At 44.2% G+C, this 24,127-nt stretch overlaps 1 protein-coding gene across 10 annotated transcripts in view; it reads right to left on the bottom strand.

Moving 5' to 3' along the window:
• ETV6 (ETS variant transcription factor 6) overlaps window positions 1-24,127 on the bottom strand; it is a 231,006-nt gene that overhangs the window by 35,716 nt on the left and 171,163 nt on the right. For 9 of the 10 annotated variants that reach the window (XM_061582481.1, XM_061582478.1, XM_061582479.1 and 6 more), the window contains one exon: window positions 6,563-6,727. In XM_061582481.1, coding sequence (XP_061438465.1) covers window positions 6,563-6,727 — 165 coding nt within the window. Of the gene's footprint in view, window positions 1-6,562; window positions 6,728-7,880; window positions 7,947-24,127 lie in introns of those variants that run through there. The other variant, XM_061582487.1, reaches the window with a different exon arrangement.

Below are 24,127 nucleotides of genomic sequence, written 5' to 3'. Positions count from 1 at the left end.
TGGCCGCTACGTTATGACAGAGCATCTTTCTAGGTTATTCTGCAAAAGAAGTGGCGGCCACAGGCAGAAGGGTGTGGGAGTGCAGGCAATTTTTTTTGGGGGGGGGGGGCTCTCATCTCAAGTTCTCCCTAATTGACTAACCCCTTCTCTGAACTTTCCTGGTTTGCAAAACAGTGAGGAAGTGGGATGGCCTTCTCAGTACATCCCTTAATAAAAGCATCCCCTCTCCAGCTGCCCCTGGAATGCCCCCAGTGTCAGATAGCCCACTACCTCTCTAGGTAATTGGTAACTGAAAAGTAACATTTAGTTTAAACTAAAAATACACTTCAGTATCAAGAAAAGGAGTCTATTCCTATTTTGCTTTCTGTAATGGGCAGGGGACCCCAATAGAAGTATCTCCTGGCCCTAACTGGAGGTTTGCCACCCATTACAGCATTGTGAGAGACATGTAGTGAGCAAGTGGCAATGTCAATTGCCACATAAGGTGTGGAACTGGACCTAAATACATAGGAGAGGAGAGAGACAGCTCTTCGTCTATGCATCATCCCTTTACCTGCTGCATTACTATGCTTAGAGAAACAGACAGGAGCTCTCCATGAATACTTGCCTCTATGTTCTGCACAGAAGCCTGCCTGCATAAATATTTTGTTTAGTTTAAATAGAAAATCCTTAAAATAACCTTTTCCCCTACTGTTCTTTTCAAATTATATTTAATCCATAAAAATGCTGACTGTAATTCACCTTCAGCTAAAGTAAACATTTCTCTCTGCATACTTAAAACACAGACACACATGCCCTGGGTTGCAAGACATATTTGGCCTTTTCAATCTCTCTTTTACTATCAGCATAGAATTAAATTTTAAACATTGTCTCTCCCCCTACTCCACATATTCCAGGTTTATGATAGAAAGTCTAGGGTACTATTTAACTAGAAGTAGGTTGTTGTGTTTCCCTTAATCCCAAACATTATTTCTATGATAAATGATGGAATCAGAAGGTGATAGTTTGAAGGAAAGAAACAGGAGAGAGCAGAAGAGCATCAAAGGTGCCCCCATAGCAGTGCAGTTTGTTTAGGCCTGACATGTTCTGAATAAAGATTCTTCCTCAGGGGTAACTGAAACTGAAACCGTAACTGGAAAGCCACCCGTGCCCCGCTGCGGCTGAAAGTCCTCACGCGTCTCGTCGCAGCCGCAAGGCCGGCCCATCAGAGGCCTCACCGCGGCTGAAAGTCCTCCCGTGCCTCGCCGCCGCTGGAAGTCCCCATGTGCCTCGTCGCAGCCGCGAGGCCGGCCCATCAAAGGCCTCGCCGTGGCCGGAAGGCCTCCCGAGCCTCGCCGCGGCCCCAAGGCCCCTCGCGTCCCGCTGCCGCCGCTGCCCCCGCTAGGCCGGCGCACCAAAGGGCCCGCCGCGGCCGGAAGGCTCCCCGCGGCGCGCAGCAGCCGCCGCCACAAGGCCTCCGCCGCCAAAATTCAAAGGAGGGCGGGAGGCTGGTGGAGTGGCCTTAAATGGCCTTCAGCTGCCCCGCCTCCTTACTGTGCGTCACGACGGCGCGCTGGCGCGCCACGTGCGCACGCACACACCCTTGATGGCGGCCTGGCTTCGGCAGCAGCCGCAAACACGCCCCTTTTGCCCGGCAGGTACCGGGCACGGAACGGGAATTCCACAAACGTTACTGGCGGCAGGGCAGGGGGAGGTTGTTCCTTCATTTTTTATTTTTGTATAGAGGGAGCATTCTATCATTATGAGCCCCACCTGCACTCTGAAGTCATACAGGTTTACCATGTAAGTCAGAACTAGGCCTCAATGGTCTCCCATCCAAACAATGTTTTAGTTTATTTTTTATTTAACAAAATTTAGATGCTGCTTGATTGTAGAAAACCTCTAAGCGGTTTATATTACAATTATCAATAAAAACAAGAAAATTTTTTTTTTAAAGAACGATTAAAACAGCAGTAAACTAAAAAGAGATTCAAACACTTCAACTTGTATGTGTCTGGATAGGCTTGCCTAAACAGAAATGTTTTAAGCAGGCACTGAAAAGAATACAGCAAAGGCACCTGTCTGATGTCAATAGGCAGAGAGTTCCAAAGAGTTAAGTGCTGTCACACCAAAAGGACTTCTTAGAAATGCGGAATGACCATTATGTCATTCTCTAGATCAAAGTGGCTGATATAAGGTAAGGTGGTTCCACAAGTAATTTGGTCCCAAGCTGTTAAGGGCTTTATATACCATTATTAACACCTTGAACTTGGTCTAGTAACAAACTGCTAGGTCTCACTACTGTCAGCAATCTGGCCACACACAACATTCTACACTAACTGCAGTTTCCAGGTAAAGTGCAAGGGAAACACCACATAGAGTGCAATGCTGTAGGCCAGTCTTGAAGTCACCAATGCCTGAACTACAGTGGTCAAGCTCTCCCAATCCAGGAACAGTCATAGTTATACTAGGCGCAGCTGAGAAAAGGCACTTCTAGCCACTAAGGCTACCTGGGCCTCCACTGTCAAACCTGGATCCAGATGTACCACTAGACTGCATATCTCCTCCTTCGAGGGAGTGCAATTCCACCCAAGGCAGGCAACTGACCAATTTCTGGGACACTCACCCAACATGCCTCCATCTTGCCAGGATTCAAGCTCAGCTTATTTTCCCTCATCCAACCCACTACTGCATCCAGGCACTGGTCCAGGGCCCACACAGCCTCTCCTGATTCAGATGCTAGGAGAAACAGAGCTGAGTGTACCAGTATAGTGATGGCCCCTTGCCCTCCAACTCTTAATGACTCCTAGTGGCTTCATACAGATAGTAAACAGCATTGGAGATAAAACAGCATAACTGCCAGGGGTCCAAAAAGTACTGTTCCAATGCTACTCTCTGGACTCAGTCCCGTAGGTAGGACTAGAGCCAACATAACATAGTTTCATGGAGCCAGTCCATGATATCATCGTCAATGTTATCAAAAGCCACAGAGAGACTGAGAAGCAGGATCCCCTTGTCCCGCTCTCCGTAAAGGTCAGGGTGACCAAGGGCAACTCAGTCCAATGGGCAGGCCTGAACCCAGAGTGGAATGGATCTAAATCCGTGTCATCCAAGAATGCTTGCAAGTTGCAGCTGTTCCACACCACTACTCTCTCCACCACCTTCCCCAAGAAGGGGGGTATTTGCGACTGGTCCAGGACTGGTTTCTTTAAAAATGGCCACACCACTGCCTCATGCAATGAAGTGTTAGCCACAATGTGGACCCAACCAGTCAAACTCAGTCAGCTAGATTTGATAAGCCAAGAGGGAAAGGGTCGAGAGGGCATGTGGTCAGATGTGTAGCTGCCAGCACTTTGTCCACATCAGCTGACTACATAAGCTGAAAACGATCCCACAACACATCACCAACTCCAGCACTGAATACTTCAAGGTCACTCTGAAGTCAAGTGACTTTATCCTCAAAATGTGTAGCCAATTGGTCACAATGGGTCTTGAATGCTCCAGAGGTCCCTCCTCCCACAGTGGGAGTCAGTAACCTCTGGACTGTGATCAATTCAATCCCTCTTTGAGACACTGTAAGATCAGGTGTTTCCAGCCTATTCACTATGCTATAGAACATTGGTTGTTACACATTTGACAGAAGCTTTTCCCAGGCACTTCACCTTGTTTGATCATTTTCAGCCAAATCATTTAATTACAAGCTTGTTAACTTCATATGGAGGCATATTATGTGTTCATACAAGAATGCTAATGGCTATTATTTGATTTAATAATCTTCAGTAAATTATGGAAAACATCCATGGCTAATGTTGTATGTGTTCCCAACACAAAGAGCTTAACCACAGTTGGACAATATTTGAAATCACGTGGTGCGTACATCACTATTTTGAGCAACTGGCAGACAAAGTTGACATCAAAGTCTAATGACAGAATATGTGCAAGTCCATTGTGAATGACGCATCCTTGTTTAAGTGGCTGTATTTGCTGGCACTGAACACAAAGTAGCCTGGTTAAGTGGCTGCATCCTGCTTCTGCTTATAGGTATGATCACCATTCACAACTGATGGCACTGTGCATACATTTTCCTCATTAAGCTTGCATGCTGAATGGGAACCACAAATACACGGCCTTAGGTTCTAAGCACCAAGCCAAGACTGAGATGCTCTTAATGGGTTGTTCCTCTGTCCAACTGAGCGACATGCGGCCTGCTCAAGATGGGCTCACATTCCTTCTAAAGGAGCAGGTCCATAGTTTGAGGGTCCTCCTGGTTCCACAGCTGCCATTTGAGGTACAGGTGGCCTTAGCGGCACAGAGTACTTTCCACCAGTATAGGCTGGTGGCTCAACTCCAACCGTATGTGGACAGGGATAAATTGGCAACAATAATCTATGCTCTGGTAACCTCTTGGTTGGACTACTGCTGTGTGCTTTATGTGACGCTGCCTTTGAAAATGGTATTAAGCTTCAATTAGTTCAGAATGCGGGTACCCAACTGTTTATAGGTTTCATGTGAACAGATCATTTAACACCAATTCTTTTACAGCTGTACATTTCTGAGCCCAAATCAAAGTATTCGTTTTGAGCTATATAACTATTAATGGCTCAGGACCCCAGTATCTTTTGGAATGCCTCTCTCAATATGAACATTCCTAGACCCCTAGTTCTTCATCTGAGGCCCTTCTCTAGACTCTTTTTTTTTGAGGGAGGCTTGGAGGCAGGTGACAAGGGAGAGGGACTCTTCAGTTGTGGCTTCCCATCTGTGGAATGCTCTCCCCAATGAGGTTCTTTGTCATCTTTTTGGTGCTTACCTCCCCCCCCCCTTTTTGATGGACTACGATAATTAAACTTTTGCTGTTAGTGGCTACCAAAGCTACCTTCAGCTGTTATGGGTTGGTGATGATGGTTTTGTATATTTTTTATGAATTACATGTGTTTTGTATGAATGTGTCAGTATTATAATGTATTTATGCTTATATTTTTAAATATTTGTAAGTTGCTTGGAGACCTCTGTGTAACAAGCAACTAATCCTGAGATGTAGATATTATGGAAATGTGTAAAAAGCATTCAGCAATGGTGAACTAGAAATAGGAGTCTGTCAGAAATTACTTCATCCCCTCATTCTTATCCAAAGCGGTGGTTCCTATGTCTCAACAGACACAAAACAAATGTCTAAAGAGGGCTTTTGTATGCCAGTCCAGTTCACACATAATGTTAACCCAAACCCTGGTTAAGTGTGAATAAGCAAGTGTGTGGGTACTCACTTCAAAGTGTGCAACCATTTCGCTCCTTCTCTGGTCCTGGTGCTGCTGTGCCACCCATACCTAAGCCATGACTTGGTTTAGCATTACATCCATTGCATGCAAATCTGGGCTTGTGGTTTATCTCACTCCAGACAAACCACAAGTGCTAGGGCAGGAGTGGAGAATCTGCAGCCTCTGGGCCAATCATAGCCCTTCATAGGGTCTCATTTGGTCCCCGATACCATTTCCCCCCAACCATGCCCACCCGCCCACCAGCTGATGTCACTAGTGATGGGCAGGAAGACAGGGTTTAATCCTGCCTTGGCTGCACAGTCCTGTTCCCAGCAGGGAACAAGATCATGCAGTGAAAGCAGCAGGGTTTAATCACCAGCTAAGCGGGAATTAAAGCCCTGCGCAAAAGTATCCTTTGAAGCAGCTCATGCATACACGTATGCAAGTTACTTCAAATATGCTTTTGCAAAGGCTTTAAGACAGCTCCTGCAATCCCATTTGCTCAAATGGGAGATTGAGGTTTGTCTTAAAGCTTTTGTGAAAGCCTCTCCCCATCCCTGATTAACTCCCTGACACTGGGCACAAAGGAGGAGGGAAAAGCCTCTGCAAGTCCCCTCTTTTCCTTCAAGTGCGTGATGTGGGGACCTTAATGGGAGAAGGGGGGAGGCTTGGAAAAGCCTTCCCTTCTCTCCCTTTGGGCAGTGCAGGAAGGGAGAAAAGGAAGCCAGCAGTGTTCCCAATCACTAGCAGCAAGTTCTGGCTACTTTCTTTCTCTTCTGGCTGCGCAATGATAGGGGTTCCCCCATCTCAGTGCTGCTGCTGGCAGTGGAAGCGAGAGTAGGAAACCAGCGTTTGCTGCCGGTGATTGGGAAACCTCCCACAAGTGATTTTGACAGGTGGGCAGGATAGCCTGCCTGTCAATCATATGATATCATAATGATGTAATGCGTGTGACAGGTAGTGGTCACGCCCACCTGTCAAATTTGGCCTGCAAGGTCAGTTCTGATAAAGATGTAGCCAGTGGAGCCAAAAAGGTTCCCCACCACTGCCCAAGGCAAGGTTTGTCCTTGACTTATTGCTTGTAGTTTGTCTGGGGGAGACGAACCACAAGACCCGGTTCAGGCATAGTGCTAAGCTGAACCATGGCTTATTTCTGGATTCCATTGCATTAGCAGAACTAGGGGAGAAGCAAAGCAGCTGTAATTTTTGTTTTGAATATCCACAAGCTTGCTCGTTCATGCTTAGCCATGGTTTGACTTAGCTTTACATGCAAGCCAGGCCAGAGTGTCAATTTTCTTCCCTCTTTCCCTCCACTTCCCTCTACTACTCACCTGAATGTGGAGACCTGTATCGAAAATCCTCTTTGGTCAGAAGCAAGAGAGCTTTGCCATTCATCTCAAATGTGTTGCTGTCAATGGGTCTTAATGAGAACTCCTTTTCAGCCCATTTCAGCCACTGGGACACATCATCCCTGCTCCAGTAAATGGGCTGCAAACCTAGAAAAATGATGGAATAATCACACGCTGAAAAACTGAAACAAAAACAAAGGTTTTAAAAAAAAATGCCAGGGAGATCCTGACACATAGGGAACTCACTAAATTCTGAGTATAATATTCTGGGGTTGCTCATATCCCTGATATAGGCACTGTGTTGTGCATCTGTATCACTTTTTGTGCCTTTTCTGAGGATAGAGAAAGACTCTTAAACTTTTAAACCTTTTTTCATTTTTAATCTTTTTGGCCTTCTGTATATTAACTAAGAAATGTAGACCTACTGTTTGGGTATTTTGCTTTTACTTTTCTTGGAGGGGGTTACAGCTCCTGTTTTAACTATAAATTAAATACAGAATTATTTTGATTTTAAATATTCAATGCAGATCTCCCCCCCCCACACACAAAAAGGGCAGAACAAGATGGACAAGGTTATTCTACCTTCCAACTCACTTCCTCATCTTGATCCAGTTGAGATGTGCAGGTGGAAGAGCTTGCTAGACTGGGAACTACAGGCATAAACTAGAATACAGATGCTGTCTATCTGCACCTAATTACTTTCAATGGGATGCACATAAAAATGTGGATATGAATGCTAATCTAAATGCACATCCCGTTGAAATCAATGCAGTGTTAATAATTCACATCCACACTTGGATAAGCATGAGATGCACAACAGAGATCTTCTGGTTCCTCATCCAGCAAGTGCTACACTGGTACAGGTCTACTTCTGTGCATGCACTTCCTTACTCTGATTAGGATAACTATACCCAGGCTCTTTGGGTTAGCCCCTGTACCCCTTCTTCTACAGCTGGAAACTGCTTTGCACAAGCAAAGGACTTACAGCAGGTCTCCCCTACAGTGGAATTAGGGTCAGAGGATGCATTCCTGAGGCTGCAAGTCCTCAGAGGCAAATTCACTCTCACCCTTTCCTTTTCTTTAAATTGTAAAGGAGCAGTTCTATTTTCTCAGTTTACTCTCTTCTTTCCAGGACTTTGCAAACAGAATCCTAGCTATTGTTAATATATACAACACCTGAATATGAAATGTCTTTGGTATCATCTAGTCATTTACATTATTTAATCATCCTAACAATGGATTACTAGTCAAGCACAACTCCAAAACTATATTTATAACTAAGATTACCATCCATCAATACCTTTCGTTTTCCAATACTTCCACCAGACGTGCATGAAGTTCCCTTTTCTTTCATCACAAAACCAGCATTTTTCATTATCACTGTCCTTGCCATTTTGCTTCGCCATGGCAACGAATGCCACTATGGAAATGGACTGCCTTCAAGTCGATCCCAACTTATGGCGACCCTATGAATTGGGATTTCAGGGTAAGCGGTATTCAGAGGGGGTTTACCATTGCCTTCCAATGAGGCTGAGAGGCAGTGACTGGCCCAAGGTCACCCAGCGTGCTTCATGGCTATGTGGGGATTCGAACCCTGGTCTCCCAGGTCATAGTCCAACAATCTAACCACTACACTACACTGGCTCTCGGCCAATATATATATATTGAGAAAATAAAATAAAAGCAAGCTATGTCTCTAGAGAGGGTAGTCCATGGCTGTGTTCTTCTTCAATTCCATACAAGTGTAGGAACAAGCAAACAAAAGACAGAAGTGGGCACAGAATTCACCTTGCTGGGAATCCCAGCTTTTATAACAGAAACAACAGATTACTAGCTGTTATGACTGAGAAGAGACTAGAAAGCATTGCCTGGTGAAATCTTAGGAGCCAGGGGGATTGCTGTATTTCCAAGTTCAGTGCCACCCCTGCAGAGTTCCTTGGCCCTCCTGATAACTAGCAAGAGCAGCTGATTTATATAAGTTGCTAAGATCTCGGCACAGATTTTCCTTCATTCCAGTGCAGATGACACATCACCCTAGGCATTCCCTGACTCTACACTGCCACTAGGCATATGCAATGCAATTCAAGACATTGCTATCTTTCTATTGTACCCTCCCTTCTCTCACATGCTAATTCCTGCTTCCCTTTCCTTTTTGGAATCAGCTATAGTGCAGTGATACATTTTCACCCATGTTAACACTAACCACAGTTAACATAATTTTGATTTTGCAAAGCCATTTCTGATCCTGGTTGCAACTCTATCATGGTTACTGCCCAAAAGGGAAGGGAGGGGGAAATTTATTAGAGACAGATGGGGGAGCAGGGAGGCAGAGGAGTGTGCTAAGCCTGCTGGACTCCTGATCTCTTAACCATGGTTAGGAGATTATGATATTCCACAGCTTAGTTGATTACATCTGGAGTGTGCCACAGAGATTGGCAGAAATGCTTGGTTACATCATGCTATTCGAAATCCTTCCTTCCTTAACTCTTTGTCTCAGTTCCTCAATCCAGTCAAGGTTCCTCTCTAAAGGAGACATAAATCACACGTGTGCGTGTAGGGCACTGCATAACAGGGAATATGTGCCAAGCAGCAGAAATCGTGCTAAGCTGTGTCACAGAAGGATGTATTAAGTAGCAAATTATGTTGTGCGGGGCTGAAGTTAAATCAAGTCCAAAAACCACCACTGGTTTGCCATTTCAAGGCTCTTAAAGCTGAAAATTCTGGAATTAGGGCCAGTACAAACTTAACATTGATTATTCAGTGGAAGTTGGGAGTGAAAAAGGCAAGAGACAGTGAATATCAGAAATGGGAGAAGATGGTGCCAATGAGTGGGAAAAACAGGCAATAGCAATGTAGGTTTATGAAGTCATTAAAACTCAGCAGAAAAGAGACAACAAGCACTCTTAAAAAACAGGTTGGCAACAGGGTGTCACCCGATTCCTCTCTGGGCGAAAGACCACAAGATCTGAACTCCTAACTTAAGAGGCACAACCACCTTTTTCAGGATAAGGATCTCTGCAGCTCTTTAAAAAGATTAAATAGTTTAGTTTCAGGAAATAAATATGTTAGCTTTTAGCTGCAAGACTAGACACACAATTGCATTTTAAGAGCCAGGAATTGCTTTATCACTTAAACTGAGTCATGTGTAACTAGGACTCAGCTCCACAATCTGTTTTGAACTGCAGGGTCAACTCTGGAAAATGTGAAGTAATAGAGTGCCTCTGAAAATGCACAGAGTGCATTTCTGCCAACTTTATCCACATCACATCTCATACACCTAGGAAAAGGGGTAGAGATTCCAGGGGTTTATTTATTTATTTATTTATTTTAATTTATATACTGCCCTAAGCCCGAAGGCTCTCTGGGCGGTGTACATAAAAGATAAAACAAGCACAGTGTATAAGTACAATAAATACAATAAATCAAGAACCAAAAACAAACAAACAATAAAAGAACCAAACAACGTCCAAAATACAAGATAATAGTGAAATACTGTTAAAATACACTTTAAAATGCCTGGGAGTATAAAAAGGTTTTCACCTGGCGCCGAAAAGATAGTAGCGTCGGCGCCAGGCGCACCTCATCGGGGAGACTGTTCCACAGTTCGGGGGGCACCACTGAAAAGGCCCTAGTTTTAGTCACCACCCTCTGAGCTTCTCAATGGAATGGCACTCGGAGGAGGGCCTTAGATGTTGAGCGCAGTGTACGGGTAGGTTCATATTGGGAGAGGCGTTCCACCAGGTATTGCGGTCCCATGCCGTGTAGGGCTTTATAGGTCAAAACCAGCACTTTGAATCTAGCCCGGAAACAAATAGGAAGCCAGTGCAGACGGGCCAGAACAGGTGTTATATGAGCAGACCTTCTGGTCCGCGTAAGCAATCTGGCCGCCGCATTCTGGACTAGCTGTAGTTTCCGAACAGTCTTCAAGGGCAGCCCAACGTAGAGCGCATTGCAGTAGTCCAATCTAGAAGTTACCAGAGCATGAACAACTGAGGCGAGGTCATCACTGTCCAGATAGGGACGTAGCTGGGCTACCAATCGAAGATGGTAAAAAGCATTCCGTGCCACCGAGGCCACCTGGGCCTCAAGAGACAAGGAAGGATCGAAAAGAACTCCCAAGCTACGAACCTGTTCCTTCAAGGGGAGTGTAACCCCATCAAGAACAGGATGAACATCCACCATCTGGGCAGAGAAGGCACTCACCAACAGCGTCTCAGTCTTGTCTGGATTGAGCTTCAGTCTGTTAGCTCCTATCCAGTCCATTATCGCGGCCAGGCTACGGTTTAGCACGTTAACAGCCTCACCTGAAGAAGATGAAAAGGAGAAATAGAGCTGCGTGTCATCAGCGTACTGATGACAACGCACCCCAAAACTCCTGATGACCGCACCCAGCGGCTTCATGTAGATGTTAAAAAGCATGGGGGACAGTACCGATCCCTGCGGGACTCCACAATGGAGGGTCCAGGGTATCGAGCAATGTTCCCCAAGCATTACCTTCTGGTGGCGACCCACCAAGTAGGAGCGGAGCCACTGCCAAGCAGTACCCCCAACTCCCAACTCCGTGAGTCTTCCCAGAAGGATACCATGGTTGATGGTATCAAATGCAGCTGAGAGATCAAGGAGAATCAACAGAGTCACACTCTGTTTGAACTCGATTACACTATTAAGCACTGCAGTAGCCTATTTCATCAGCTGCAATACTCTGCTGTAGTAGGATGTTTGTTGCCCTATTAAGTTCATGCTACAAAAAAAAAGTCTCTACCACAATGGTGGAAGTGTGCCGGTATAACCAAATGGCCATTAGGTACAGAGTACTGACATAAAGTTTAGTGGCAGTACAGGAATACCAACATAAGCTATAAACTTTAGATTTTTATTTTTTGTTTTTAAATTGGGATGTGTGCTGAGAATGCTGTCAGGGGAACTGGATTGCACAGTCCTGTTCCCAACAGGTCTCAGTGTCTGCATGAGAGCTCTATCATCTGCCTCAAAAGATGGATGCTAATGGGGAACAGAGACTACTCTGTGTGTGTTCAGATGTACTTTTCTTTGTTGCTCCATGTCCATTTCTTTTTAAAAATGAGGCATGGCCAAAAGGGGAAGGGATGAGGGCTAAATGAGAATGGTTAAAGGAGGCTGGGGTGACAAGATCAAGAAGAACAGTGCCTCCAAGAATTACACACACTCACTCCACTCACTCTCTCTCTCACTCCCCCTGTAGTGCTGCAGGGCATTTCCACAGAGTGAAGGAAGAAAGTTAACTGATGGATCAAAACAACAACACTAAAAAATGGTTGGAATATTCTGAGTGAGGGTGGGGAGAATGTATTAGTAGTGGGTGGGAGAATGGAGAGCTAGCTATGAAACTGGAATACCCCCATGGCAAGTTCTGCACATCATAAAAAGAAAAAAGCATCCATCTCTAATTACAGCATCAAGACTCTGCCCAGCCATGCAATCCTGGCAAAAACATACCAGCTTTGAAATTAAAGCCCGAGAAGGAAGGGCAGGAGGCATTTCAGAACAGAAGATCAGGATAAAGGAAAGTGGGCTGTTTTGCCAGCCACAGACCATCAAAATTATGAGTCAACCCCCTGCCCTTCCCAATCAAGAGAATGCCTTGACCTTAAGGAGTTGCTAGCAAAATAAAATGGAACTGTTGCTAATACATAAAATCATAAAATGGTAGAATTGGAAGGGGCCTATAAGGCCACTGAGTCCAACCTCCTGCAGGAATCCAACTTAAAGCATGCCCAACAGGTGGATGTCCATCTGCTTCTTGAATGCCTACAGTATTGGAGAGCCCATCACCTCTCTGTGTGGTCTTTTGTGATTCATAGCCTTCAGGTCTAGCACACTGTGTGGCATCTGAAGATTTTATTGGCCATCATGAACCTGGGACCCTCTGCAGATGCACTGAGCCATGGACTTAACCTTCCAGGTCTCTGCATTAGTTCCACCCCAAGATTCTACTACAGCTCTTCCCCTTCCCCTTCAGATTCAATCAGATTACTACAGGTTCCACCCCCAATTCACCAAGTTCTGACTTTGTTCTGCTTATCCTTCCCCAAATACTAATAAATCTTATGTCAGTACTGCTTAACCATCCTCACTCAATTTTCCTACTGTGCATTTTTTAATTTCTTCAATTTCAAGAACTGAAGTGGCTTACCTTCTTGCTTAGGACCAATTTCCCTTTTCCAACTGAACATTTTACTTAGTTTATGTCTTAAAACTTTAGCCATGTTGCTTCTCATAGGGATACAGTAGGCCCGAATGATGTCACAATAAATAAAATAAGCAATAAATAATGTCTCTCTTTTTTAAATGTAAATGGACACCATTTAGAAGACCTGAGAAAAGCACACTGATAAAAACACTTCAGAAGAGTGTTCAGTCTCAGAGTCCTTGCTATGAGGAAATAAATCTTCCAAATCCCCAGAAGGAGAGCCAAGTGCTGCTTCCTGGAAGGAGAGACAGCCCCTTTCTGGAACCAGACTGAAAATCCCATGTTCCATCAACCCTCCCGACCTGCTGACATAACATATGGCTTGCATTTGCTGATCACCAAGCAGGACTCTAAATTAGTTCACTGGGTAGTGATTGCCTGTGAATAAATGAAAGCCGACAATGCCACCAATTTAAAGAAAAGGAGAGGGGAAAGGTTTGGAAGACAAGAAATAAAATCCCTGTCCCTTTTAAACCTCTCCCATATTTAAATTGCTGAACAAAGGGAAAGTATGTTCATTATTCTGAAATTAGGCATTTTAAAAAGTGCCACTAACTACAGCGGAAGGAACCCACCCTTTTCTGATATTAATGGAGTTAAGATATAATCCTGGACAAAACAGCGACAAATTCCAGAGGAGTAAATCTCATTAGTTTATTGCAGCAAAACCAACAGCCCATACAAACGTTTCGTGATCTAGAGTCCACATTCTCCAGGCCAAATTATTATCAGACCAAAACAAAACAGAGAATGTCTAGGAACACCTGGGAAAGCTTTGTACTAGTGTTCCTTAAACATTTTCTCCATCTGCACCACTCTCTCATGACAATCCAACTGTTCAAAGAAAAAAATGAATCAAATTGAAATAATGCAAGATTTTTGGCCTGAAGTAGCTCTTTTTATTCTGGCCAAGATTCTTACAGTAGATTCTAGACAGGTGCAAAGATTCTGTGATCTGGCTAACTAAATTAACTGCCTGTGTTAGGTATTTATACTCGTGTGAGCAGTGTAACTCTAGATAGGGGTACTCAAGGAAGTCAGAATGGCTGTTTCTGTGAATGGCACATGTTTGGTGTGTGGTGGTTTCCATTCACAGAAGCAACCACAAGCAGGTATTTGCAGGAATTAGCTAGCTGATAGAGCTGCTGAACCGATCCAGGGACTAGTTATCAACACTGTGAAAATGTGGAATACGTCCCTTACAATTAGAACAACTACACTATTACTGGTAAGGCAGGATGGGGTGGGAGGAAGGAGTAGTCTTCTGTAAGTTCCCAACCTCCAACTCTATGATTTCCTAATGTTAACTTTGGCTTTAATCTTATATACTATGTTGCTGAAAAGCACGCTTTCACTTTCACTTTGTGTTGCTTCATGAAGCAACACAACAAGCTATAAAGTCAAACTAATTGTGAAGTGAACAAATGCTCTTCCACACAAAACCATCATGTGAGTTCTCACCAATAGGCTATCATCTCACAGTCCAAGTACAGCTGGATTTTGGGACTGTATATCCCATTTGCCATCCCAGTTTGTTCCCAAGCATCTGATGTTGAGAGTGATACTGTCTCTATACATGGAGATTCTGCTTAACTGTTATGGGTAATTGAGACTGACAGACTTCTCTTTTTGAATGAATTTGTCTCACCCTTTACAGCCAGTGGCCATTGCCAAATCTAGTGGCAATGAATTTCATGTTAGCTATGTCTTGTTTTCATTCTTAGGAGCACTATAGGTTTTCGAATTTACTCCTAAAATGATCTCAAAAGTGATAAATCACAATAAAATATACATTTATTAAAATGGAAGAGACGCGTGATCTCCAGATTATAATCTGACTATTCTAAGCAGTGCTCTAAGAACAAACATATTCAAGGAGTAAAAGAATTAAAACACCACCACCCCAATTTAATACATCTATATAAGATTTATACAAAATCAGATTATTGGTCCATCTAGCCCAGTAATTTAAGAAGCAGCAGTGGCTAACTTGTGGCTCTCCAGATGCTGTTGGACCATCAACTCTGATGTTGTCCATGGTAGCTGGGGCTGATGGGAGTTGAAATTCAATAACACCTGGAGGGCCACAGGTTTCCCACTCCTGTTCTATAGGTTCATTCTTATCACCTACTACCAGAGGACCTTTTAACCAGAGATGCTGGGGACTGAATCCAGGCTCTTTTACAAATGTTCCACCTCTGAGCTTTCTGCAGTAAAAACAAATCCAACGTAAAGCAGCGTGGAGCAGTTATTACATGTTTATAAGCCCCAAAGAGAAATATTTTGAGCAAAAGCTTTAAGCATCACGAGCAGCATTTATTCACTATTCTTAGTATACTGAGAGCAGCCATTATCAAACTAAAATGCTCAAAAGCAGAATAGGTACAGTTACTTCTTTGACTGAACCAACTCTTCCGTTTTTCAGCTTCAGAAGACAAAAATCACCAGGCACAAGAGAGACATCTAATTATCAGATAGAGCAAAGGTTGTTACAGATTAATATTTTCAGTCACTCAGTAAATCATTTTAACGGAGGCTGCACAGGATTGTGCCAAACACATTTAAAACAGGGACAGGGGAAATCAAGGCAGAATCTTCCTCATAAGCATCAAGTCCAGAGGGGTGTGTGTTATGACTGAGAAATAATTTATTGTAAGATGACTTCTGCTAGTCATCTATCTGCAGTCTCAGGGAAGGAGTTCAATTAGGTTCATGCAATCCAAGTCATGTTATGCTGTGACTGCACGTAAGGAGAGCAGATAATCATGTGACTTGTATTTGGGTAGTAAACAGCTGCCTCCAACAGGATGGGGGTAGGGGGAAATCTTGTTGGTGCTGGGCCCATGGATAGGCTTAATCCAGCTCTAGTTCTCCTCCAACAAATTTTTAAAACTTATTTCTAGTTATCAGACTTTGGGTGTTCTCTCCTGCCTTTCATAGATGGTATAAAGTCTTATTTTAGGTCATTGTCTTGCTTGTGTAATGGCTGAATAAATAAATCTCTTACACTTACTACTGGTGGTGGTCTTGTAGCCCTTGTTCCTTTGTAACCACACTCATTTAACTCCAGTCCTCCCATCTTTGGCCACTGTCTTACCCATGCATATGCATGGTGTCCCTTTCCCAGCCACTGAGCAAGTGCATCCTATCCCTTCATTTTTAAAATTGAGGAGTGCAGCTGCATTCTAGGGAATAAGGCAGGTCAGAATCCCAGTTCTTCTATTTTTAGAAATTAAGCACTGACCATACTTCCTTTGACAGACTTATGAGAACACAAGTGTTTTCCCCCCATCAATTGTTTTTAAAAAACTGATGAAATAGAAATGGAGTGCCTTCAAGTTGACCCCCACTTATGGCGACCCTATGAATAGGTTTTTCATAGTAAGCAGTATTCAGAGGGGGGTTACCATTGCCTTCCTCTGAGGCTGAGAGGCAGTGACTGGCCCAAGGTCACCCAGTGAGCTTCAGGGCTAGGTGGGGATTCGAACCCGGGTCTCCCAGGTCATAGTCAACACTCTATTAACTGTGCTACGCCTTCTGCCAGCATTATGTACCTGTGCATCTCTTGAGACTGGAACAGTCAAGCCACATTACTTCAAGAAGCCACACTCATACAGGACAAGCAGTCAATGTACTTTATGAGATCCAGGTGTTCCTCTGGGCCCTCCTTTTCATATATATCCTACAGGGAGCTGTGTGCATTTTCCCCTCAAGTTCTGTGCAATACAACTTGTTTATTATGGCCCCAGAAATTGTGTTTCTCAGCAATACATTATTTTAATCATGGAGATAATTACAAGGGTGGAGGGTGCACAACTAACCTCATTTTTCACCAACCCATTTTTTGGAGGACAAGGGAACCCACAATAAACCCCAAGCACACTATAAAGGAGATGCTAGCATCGGGAGCCTTCCCTCCACTACTAAGAGGCAGAGTATTTTTAGTACTGAGGTGGCTCCTGCTTTGTCTGCCTTTTTCTGGGTCTTCAGTCATGTGCCTGGGAGAGAGGACTCAGAGCCAAGTGGGGAGATTTGAGGGGGCCCCAATTAGTGTAGTGATGGGTAGAGGGAGATATGGCGTTGTGAGGAGGACTTGCCAGGTAAGGGGAACGCAGCCCTGGCAGTGCCTTGTTCCGGTCCTCCCCACACTCACAGGTTTGTTGGTTGCCCTATCAGCCAGCTCTCAGACCTCTGGATGCTGCTCCTAAACGCCAGATCGGTGCATAATAAGATCTCCCTCATTCACAATTTAATTGTGGATGAGGCAGCCAATCTGGCATGCATAACCGAGACCTGGGTGGGTGAGCAGGGGGGAGTCAATCTCTCCCAGCTATGTCCACCAGGGTACCTGGTCCAGCATCAGGGTAGACCTGAGAGTCAGGGACGGGGGGGTTGCTGTGGTCTATAGGAGCTCCATCTTCCTCTGCAGGCACCCTATCCATGTGACTACTGGTCTGGAGTGTTTGCACCTTATGTTGGGTCAGCGGGACAGACTGTGGATTCTGTTACTGTACCGCCCACCCCGATGCCCAACAGACTCCCTAGCTGAGCTGATGGAGGTGGTCTTGGGTGTACTGTTGAGATCCCTCAGACTGTTGGTTCTGCGGGATGTCAACATCCATGCCAAGGCTACCTTATCCGGGGCAGCTCAGGATTTCATGGTCTCCATGACAACCATGGGACTGTCCCAATATGCCATTGGCCCAACACATGTAGCAGGGCATACTCTAGATTTGGTTTTTGCATCTGGACATGGAGTTGGTGATCTGAATGTGGGGGGCCTTACATCAGTCCCTCTGTCATGGACAGATCACTGCTTGCTGAAGTTTAGACTTACAGCGGCTTTTCCCCTCTGCAAGGGTGGGGGACCTATTAAGTTGGTCCGCCCCCAGAGACTAATGGATCCAGATGGTTTCCAAAGGGCTCTGGGGAGTTTTCTGGCTGATAGGGCTGGCTGTCGAAACCCTAGTTGAACTGTGGAATACAGAAATGACCCGGGCGGTTGACATGATTGCTCCTGAGCGCCCTCTCCTGTGTAGAGCTCGTACGGCTCCATGGTATACCCCAGAGCTGAGAGTGATGAAACAATATGGGAGACGGCTTGAGTGCAGATGGAGGCAAACTCCTAGTGAATGCAATTATACACTGGTAAGTGCCTATGGTAAGCTGTATTTAGGGGCAGTAAGGGCAGCAAAAAAACAATATTTTGCTGCCACTATCAAATCATCAATTTGCCGCCCAGCGGATCTCTTCAGAACTGTCCAGGGGCTATTACAGTCTGGCCCCAGGGACATGATAGAACCATCTGAGGCCCGCTGTAATGAATTTGCTAGGCAATTCCAGGATAAAATCTTTAGCATCTGCCAGGACTTAGACTCCAGTGTTATAGCAGGTGAATCAAGCAAGGTATCCAGAGCACAGCCTTGTCCCGATAACTTGGATGAGATTCAGTTGGTGCAGTTTGAGGATGTTGACAAGGTGCTTGGACAGGTTCGTGCAACCACTTCTGTGCTGGATCCTTGCCCTTCTTGGCTAATAAAAGCTAGCAGGGATGGAACAGCCGGCTGGGCCAGGGAAGTGATTAATGCCTCTCTGCGAGAGGGGGTGGTCCCGGGCTGCCTGAAAGAGGCAGTAGTGAGACCACTCCTGAAGAGACCCTCCCTGGACCCAGAAAATCTTAGTAACTATAGGCTGGTAGCAAATGTTACATTCCAGGGCAAGGTCCTGAAATGAGTGGTTGCAGGCCAGCTCCAGACACTCTTGGATGAGACTGAATTATCTGGATCCATTTCAGTCGGGTTTCAGCCCTGGTTTTGGCACAGAAACAGCCTTGGTCGCCCTGTATGATGACCTTTGTCGGGAGAGAGACAGGGGGAGTGTGACTCTGTTGATTCTCCTTGATCTCTCAGCGGCTTTCGATACCATCGACCATGGTATCCTTCTGGGGAGACTGGCTGAGTTGGGAGTAGGAGGTACTGCATTGCGGTGGTTCCACTCCTACTTGGCAGGTCGCCTCCAGAAGGTGGTGCTTGGGGAACATTACTCGGCACCCTGGACTCTCCAGTATGGGGTTCCGCAAGGGTCAGCTCTGTCCCCCATGCTGTTCAACATCTACATGAAACCATTGGGTGCGGTCATCTGGAGCTTTGGAGTGCGTTGCCATCAGTATGCTGATGACACGCAGCTCTATTTCTCCTTTTCATCTTCTTCAGGTGAGGCTATCAATGTGCTGAACTGGTGCCTGGCTGCGACAATGGACTGGATGAGGGCTAATAAACTGAGGCTCAATCCAGACAAGACTGAGATGCTGCTAGTGGGTGGTTCTTCTGACCAAATGGTGGATGTCCAACCTGTTCTGGATGGAGTTGCACTCCCCCTGAAGGAGCAGGTTCGTAGCTTGGGGGTTCTTCTACAACCATCTCTGTCACTTGAGGCTCAGGTAGCCTCAGTGGCACGGACTGCCTTCTACCAACTTCGGTTGGTGGCCCAACTATGTCCCTATTTGGACAGGGATAACCTGGCTTCAGCTGTCCATGCTCTGGTAACCTCCAAATTAGATTACTGCAATGCACTCTATGTGGGGCTGCCTTTGAAGATGGTTCGGAAACTGCAGCTTGTGCAAAATGCAGCGGCCAGATTGGTAACAAGGACCAGATGGTCTGAACATATAAAACCGATTCTGGCCCGCTTGCATTGGCTGCCTGTATGTTTCTGAGCTCAATTCAAGGTGCTGGTTTTGACCTATAAAGCCTTACACGGCTTGGGATCACAATACCTGATGGAATGCCTCTCCTGATACGAACCCACCCGTACACTACGTTCAAGATCAAAGGCCCTCCTCCGGGTGCCTATTCCAAGGGAAGCTCGGAGGGTGGCAACAAGGGAGAGGGCCTTCTCAGTGGTGGCCCTCAAATTATGGAATGATGTGTCTGACGAGGTGCGCCTGGCGCCAACACTGTTATCTTTTTGGCGCCAGGTCAAGACTTTCCTCTTTTCCCAGGCATTTTAGTATGAGTTTTAAATTGTTTTTATATTGTTTTAAATTTTAAAATTGTGTTTTAAATTGTTTTTAAAATATGTGTTTTAAATTGTATATTTGTTTTAATGTTTTTGATTGCTGTAAACTGCCCAGAGAGCTTCGGCTATGGGGCGGTATAAAAGTGCAATAAATAAAATAATAAATAAATAATAGTAATGGGAGTTGACCGATGCTTGATCTCCACTCAACCACTGTGTGGATGGAGGTAAGCAGGAGATACTTCGATGGAGTAGCTCCAAGGGACTGAACATACAGACTTGTTGGCTAGTGAAACAAACAGAGCACTGGAGGGTCCCAAGATTATAGTCTCCTCCGTATGAACCTATCTGCTCACTGAGGCCCTGCTTCATCTCACCTTGCCATCTGAAGAACCTTTTTGTGGAGGTGTCTGCAATCTGGAATTCTCATCCAGGTGGTGGTGGTGGTGTTATGTTTGACTCTATCACTGCTTGGTTTTAGATGTTACTTCTGCAGAGGTCTTTTTGACTTGTCAGCAACTGAATACATACTTAGTTTTATTGTTGCCAGTATCTAGGTTTGATCTTTTTGCATGTTGCTTTTTGTTTATTTGTTGTCATTTTAATATTAATGTTGCATTGTTATTAGCTGCTATGGGAATCCATTATGGACAGAGAAGTGGGATTCTAATAATGTGTGGGGTTTAATACCTGCATAGGGCTTATTACTCAAGAACATACTCTCACTATTGCTTTTAGCCTAACAGCTCCAAAATGATCCACACTGTGATCCAGAAATCAGTTGTACCTGAACATAACATTTGGATCTACTTATTCCATTTTGAGTTGCTTGCTTGGATAGCCTCGGTCCAATTTATTTTTGTCCAGTAGCCAGTTTAATGCTATCAACAGGAATAATCCTATCCCAGTATGAGGATTCCGAGGACCTACTTTGGCAACAGACCACAAAGGCACTATGACCACAATTGTTGTCAGCACTGAAGCAAAACAAATAGACTGAAACACAGAAAAGGGAAAAAAAATGCCTGCAAAGTAGCGCTTACCGTCCCCCCCCCATTCCCAGTTTCAGTTAATGAGAGAGGATAGTTAGTGTGATCCTAACCATGTTTACTCAAAACTGTACTGACATTGTACATTGTTTATCGCATTATATGTATTGTAAATCACTTTGAGATTTTTTAGTGTGAAGTAGTGTAATAAATCAAATCAAAAGTAAGTCCCATTGACTTCTTAGTACATATGCAGCCAAGTATGATTATCCCCATAGAGCAGATGGGCAGCAAAGGCTGAGCTTGCCCAAAGACCACAGTGTGAATTCATGGCAGGACTTCCCTGCTCACACTGTTAGAGCAGAAAAAAGAAGAAGAAACAGTAGAGGAATGGGGAAATGAAAGAGATAGCAAAAAGAAAAAAGAAAGAAAGGAGGAAATGGTAAAGACATTCACTAAGAAGGAGAAAAAGATATGAATGCTTCAAAATGTGAAAAAGTACCATTTGATCCATTTTGCTCCAATTGTCTTCACTCACTTTAGCAATGAATCTCTTCTATGCTGGAAGCTTCAGGAGTGCCTTTAACATCTAAGAACTTGGATAGTCATGCATACTTGGTGGGCTCTGTTCTCCTGGAAGTGATCATTGGCAAGATGGGAGGAAGCTGCAAGTGTATTTTGCCACACAAACTGACCACCCCACAATAACATTGGTGCCATTTAGCAGCAAGGGCAGTTACAGACTGTGCCCTAAGGTATAGCACTGGCATACAGTCCATGCTTTAACAAATCACACATTACATACAAAATACAAAACAGAGAGATGTGGCATTAAACAGTAGACTATCTGTACTTCTTAGAACGTAAAGACATCTTTCTTTTTCTTAGGAGTACATTTTTGCCAGACCTTGATTCAGTTTTGAAGGACTAGCAGAGACCAGATTTGGCACATAGGTTACCAGTTGGCCAAATTGTGTAGCAGTGAGAAGTTTGGCATGTGTAGTATCCCCATCACAGCACACAGTAGTTTCACAGGACATTATATATCTTTGGTGAGTTATTTGAAATACTAGATCATTCCCAGTTTGAGAGTATAAGATGCCTTTAATCTTTGGGAACTCATCAAGTTTTGCTTCTTTTTGCCCTCAGATGCTAATGATTAAAGCACATTTTCATTTGTTAGCTATCATGTTATTTCACATACATGTTACCTCTTGTTTCTCTGGAAACATGAGAGCAATGTAAGCCATAGCATATAAATAAAATAGCATACTACCTCTGTGGAATGTCATGGGTGGTGCTAAAAAGCCCCAAGGAAGACTCTCTCGCCCGTTTATGCTAGATTTGTGCTAAAGGTTCTCTGTGTATTACACAGTTTCCTGAACTTTTGATAACCAAGGCACACTATTTTCTGAATTAAAATGAGAGGAATTCTTATACCTGGAAAGGGTGAAATTTTAAAGAGTAGCAAGATTTCAGAGGAGTCCATCTCCTCCTTTTCCATGTGAGACATTCTTCTTAGCATGCCTTCTGACTGGAAGGAGCCAAACCCAGAGCAGCACTTGGTCAGAGATGCAACAGGAAGTCTTCTCTCTTGATCAGGTCTCTGATCAAGCACATCTGATGACGTGGCAGAATTAGCCACCCCAGCAGACACTGATTCAAAGGAGTTATGGTCAAAGTTGATTGGCAAGAAGCTACCTTGGTGGTGGTGCTGCTGCTTTGGGTGGGTGTTTGGGCCTCACAGCACTTTAAAAATGTTGCTTAATTCTTTTAGCACATTTGTAGTTCTCTTGTTGCACATTCATGTAGAAATTGGTCATGAACAATAGTGAACAAATGTGTGTGTATGGGGGGGGGAGGTATTTTAATTAACTGTACCATGTCATTTTGTCCAAACCTGACAAACTATTTTAATGATGGTTACTTTGAAACAAGCCAACTTCAAACCATGGGCTTTAATTAGCCACAGTTTATGGTTCAGACAAATCCACAGCCTGCAGTAATTACAAACAGAAACGAAAACTTCCAGTTTCCTCATTATGGCTGTACCAGAGAAGAAGGGAATTTAGAGTGCTTCAGTTTCTCACAGCGAGGACTACTTTTTTGCTTCATACTTGCTCCTCAACTTTTGTGTGTCTGTTCAGAAATGCCTGCAGTTATAGCAGGCCGGTAGAGAAGCTTCAGGACATGACTTAGAATACATGTGTGACTATGCTTCTTGCAGGGTGGGAGACCAAGGGCTCTACTTTTCCTGCCATTGCTATAAGACGGCATCAAGATGCAATAAAAGGTCAGGATACCTCTTGTGCAAGGGCATTCTTCAAAGAATATCTGACCAATCGATGGGCATGCCAACCCTAACATTCATGTACTATGTTTCAGCAGTTAATTCAATAGTGTGGCTTTACGGAACTTTGGAAATATTATAAGTTTGTGAAAAACTATTCTTCCCCATAATAACTCTAGTTCATTAGAGACAAGTGAATTCATTTATGGTGTTGCTGTTTTTCAGACACTGGATTCTTCAAGATGTCTTCTGTTTGGAAAGTTTAGGAAAAACTTTTTGAAAGTTCTTAGCACTACAATCCTGGGAATTAAATGTGTGAAGACAGTGGGCTACTGCCAGTGCAAGTGGTTTGAGAATCACAGATGCGTTTAGCTGTTTAATACATCCTCATTTAATAAACAGAAAAAGAAAAGAAAAAACATGGGAATGGTGGGCACATTTCTGAGCAAAAGACCCAACAGACATAAGATCAGGAGAGACTTGATTGGGTCTTTCACATTTTTTTTAAAAAAGGTAAAAACAGCTATCTGTGTCAGTGGAGGGGAATAGTATTTGAGGCTATGAGGTTGGGGTGTGTGGGAGATTTTTTAAAATCCTTCATCTTGTGGTATGCTCCTGAGGGTATTGGTATTAGCCATCTGTGGCTAATTAGAGCTTTGGGGGCAATTTAAATCAGTAAAATAGTGTGGGGCAAAGGCTAACACTCTTCCTCCTGCACCAGTCTAACTCAAGGTCACCCATGACTACTTTTAAGAAGAAAAATAAAAGGACACCAGGAGTTCACAGAGCTCCTGATATTGCATTTTGGTCAGCTCAAAGACTCAAGACTTGGCTGTTGGGCATTTAATCTTCTGGTGAACCTGCACCAAACCAGCTCTCAATAGTACTGGCTCTTGATTCCATTTGCTAAATTACACTATAGGCAGCTAATGGAGGACTTGCTGTGGTCTACAGAATTTCCATCTCTGTCATCAGGAAACCACTCTGTCTTAGAGCTGACTGTGAGGGCCTGCACCTGGTGT

Source organism: Rhineura floridana, chromosome 8, assembly GCF_030035675.1.
Source record: "Rhineura floridana isolate rRhiFlo1 chromosome 8, rRhiFlo1.hap2, whole genome shotgun sequence".
NCBI classification, from domain to species: Eukaryota; Metazoa; Chordata; class Lepidosauria; order Squamata; family Rhineuridae; genus Rhineura; species Rhineura floridana.
This window is presented reverse-complemented; position numbering and strand designations above follow the sequence as displayed.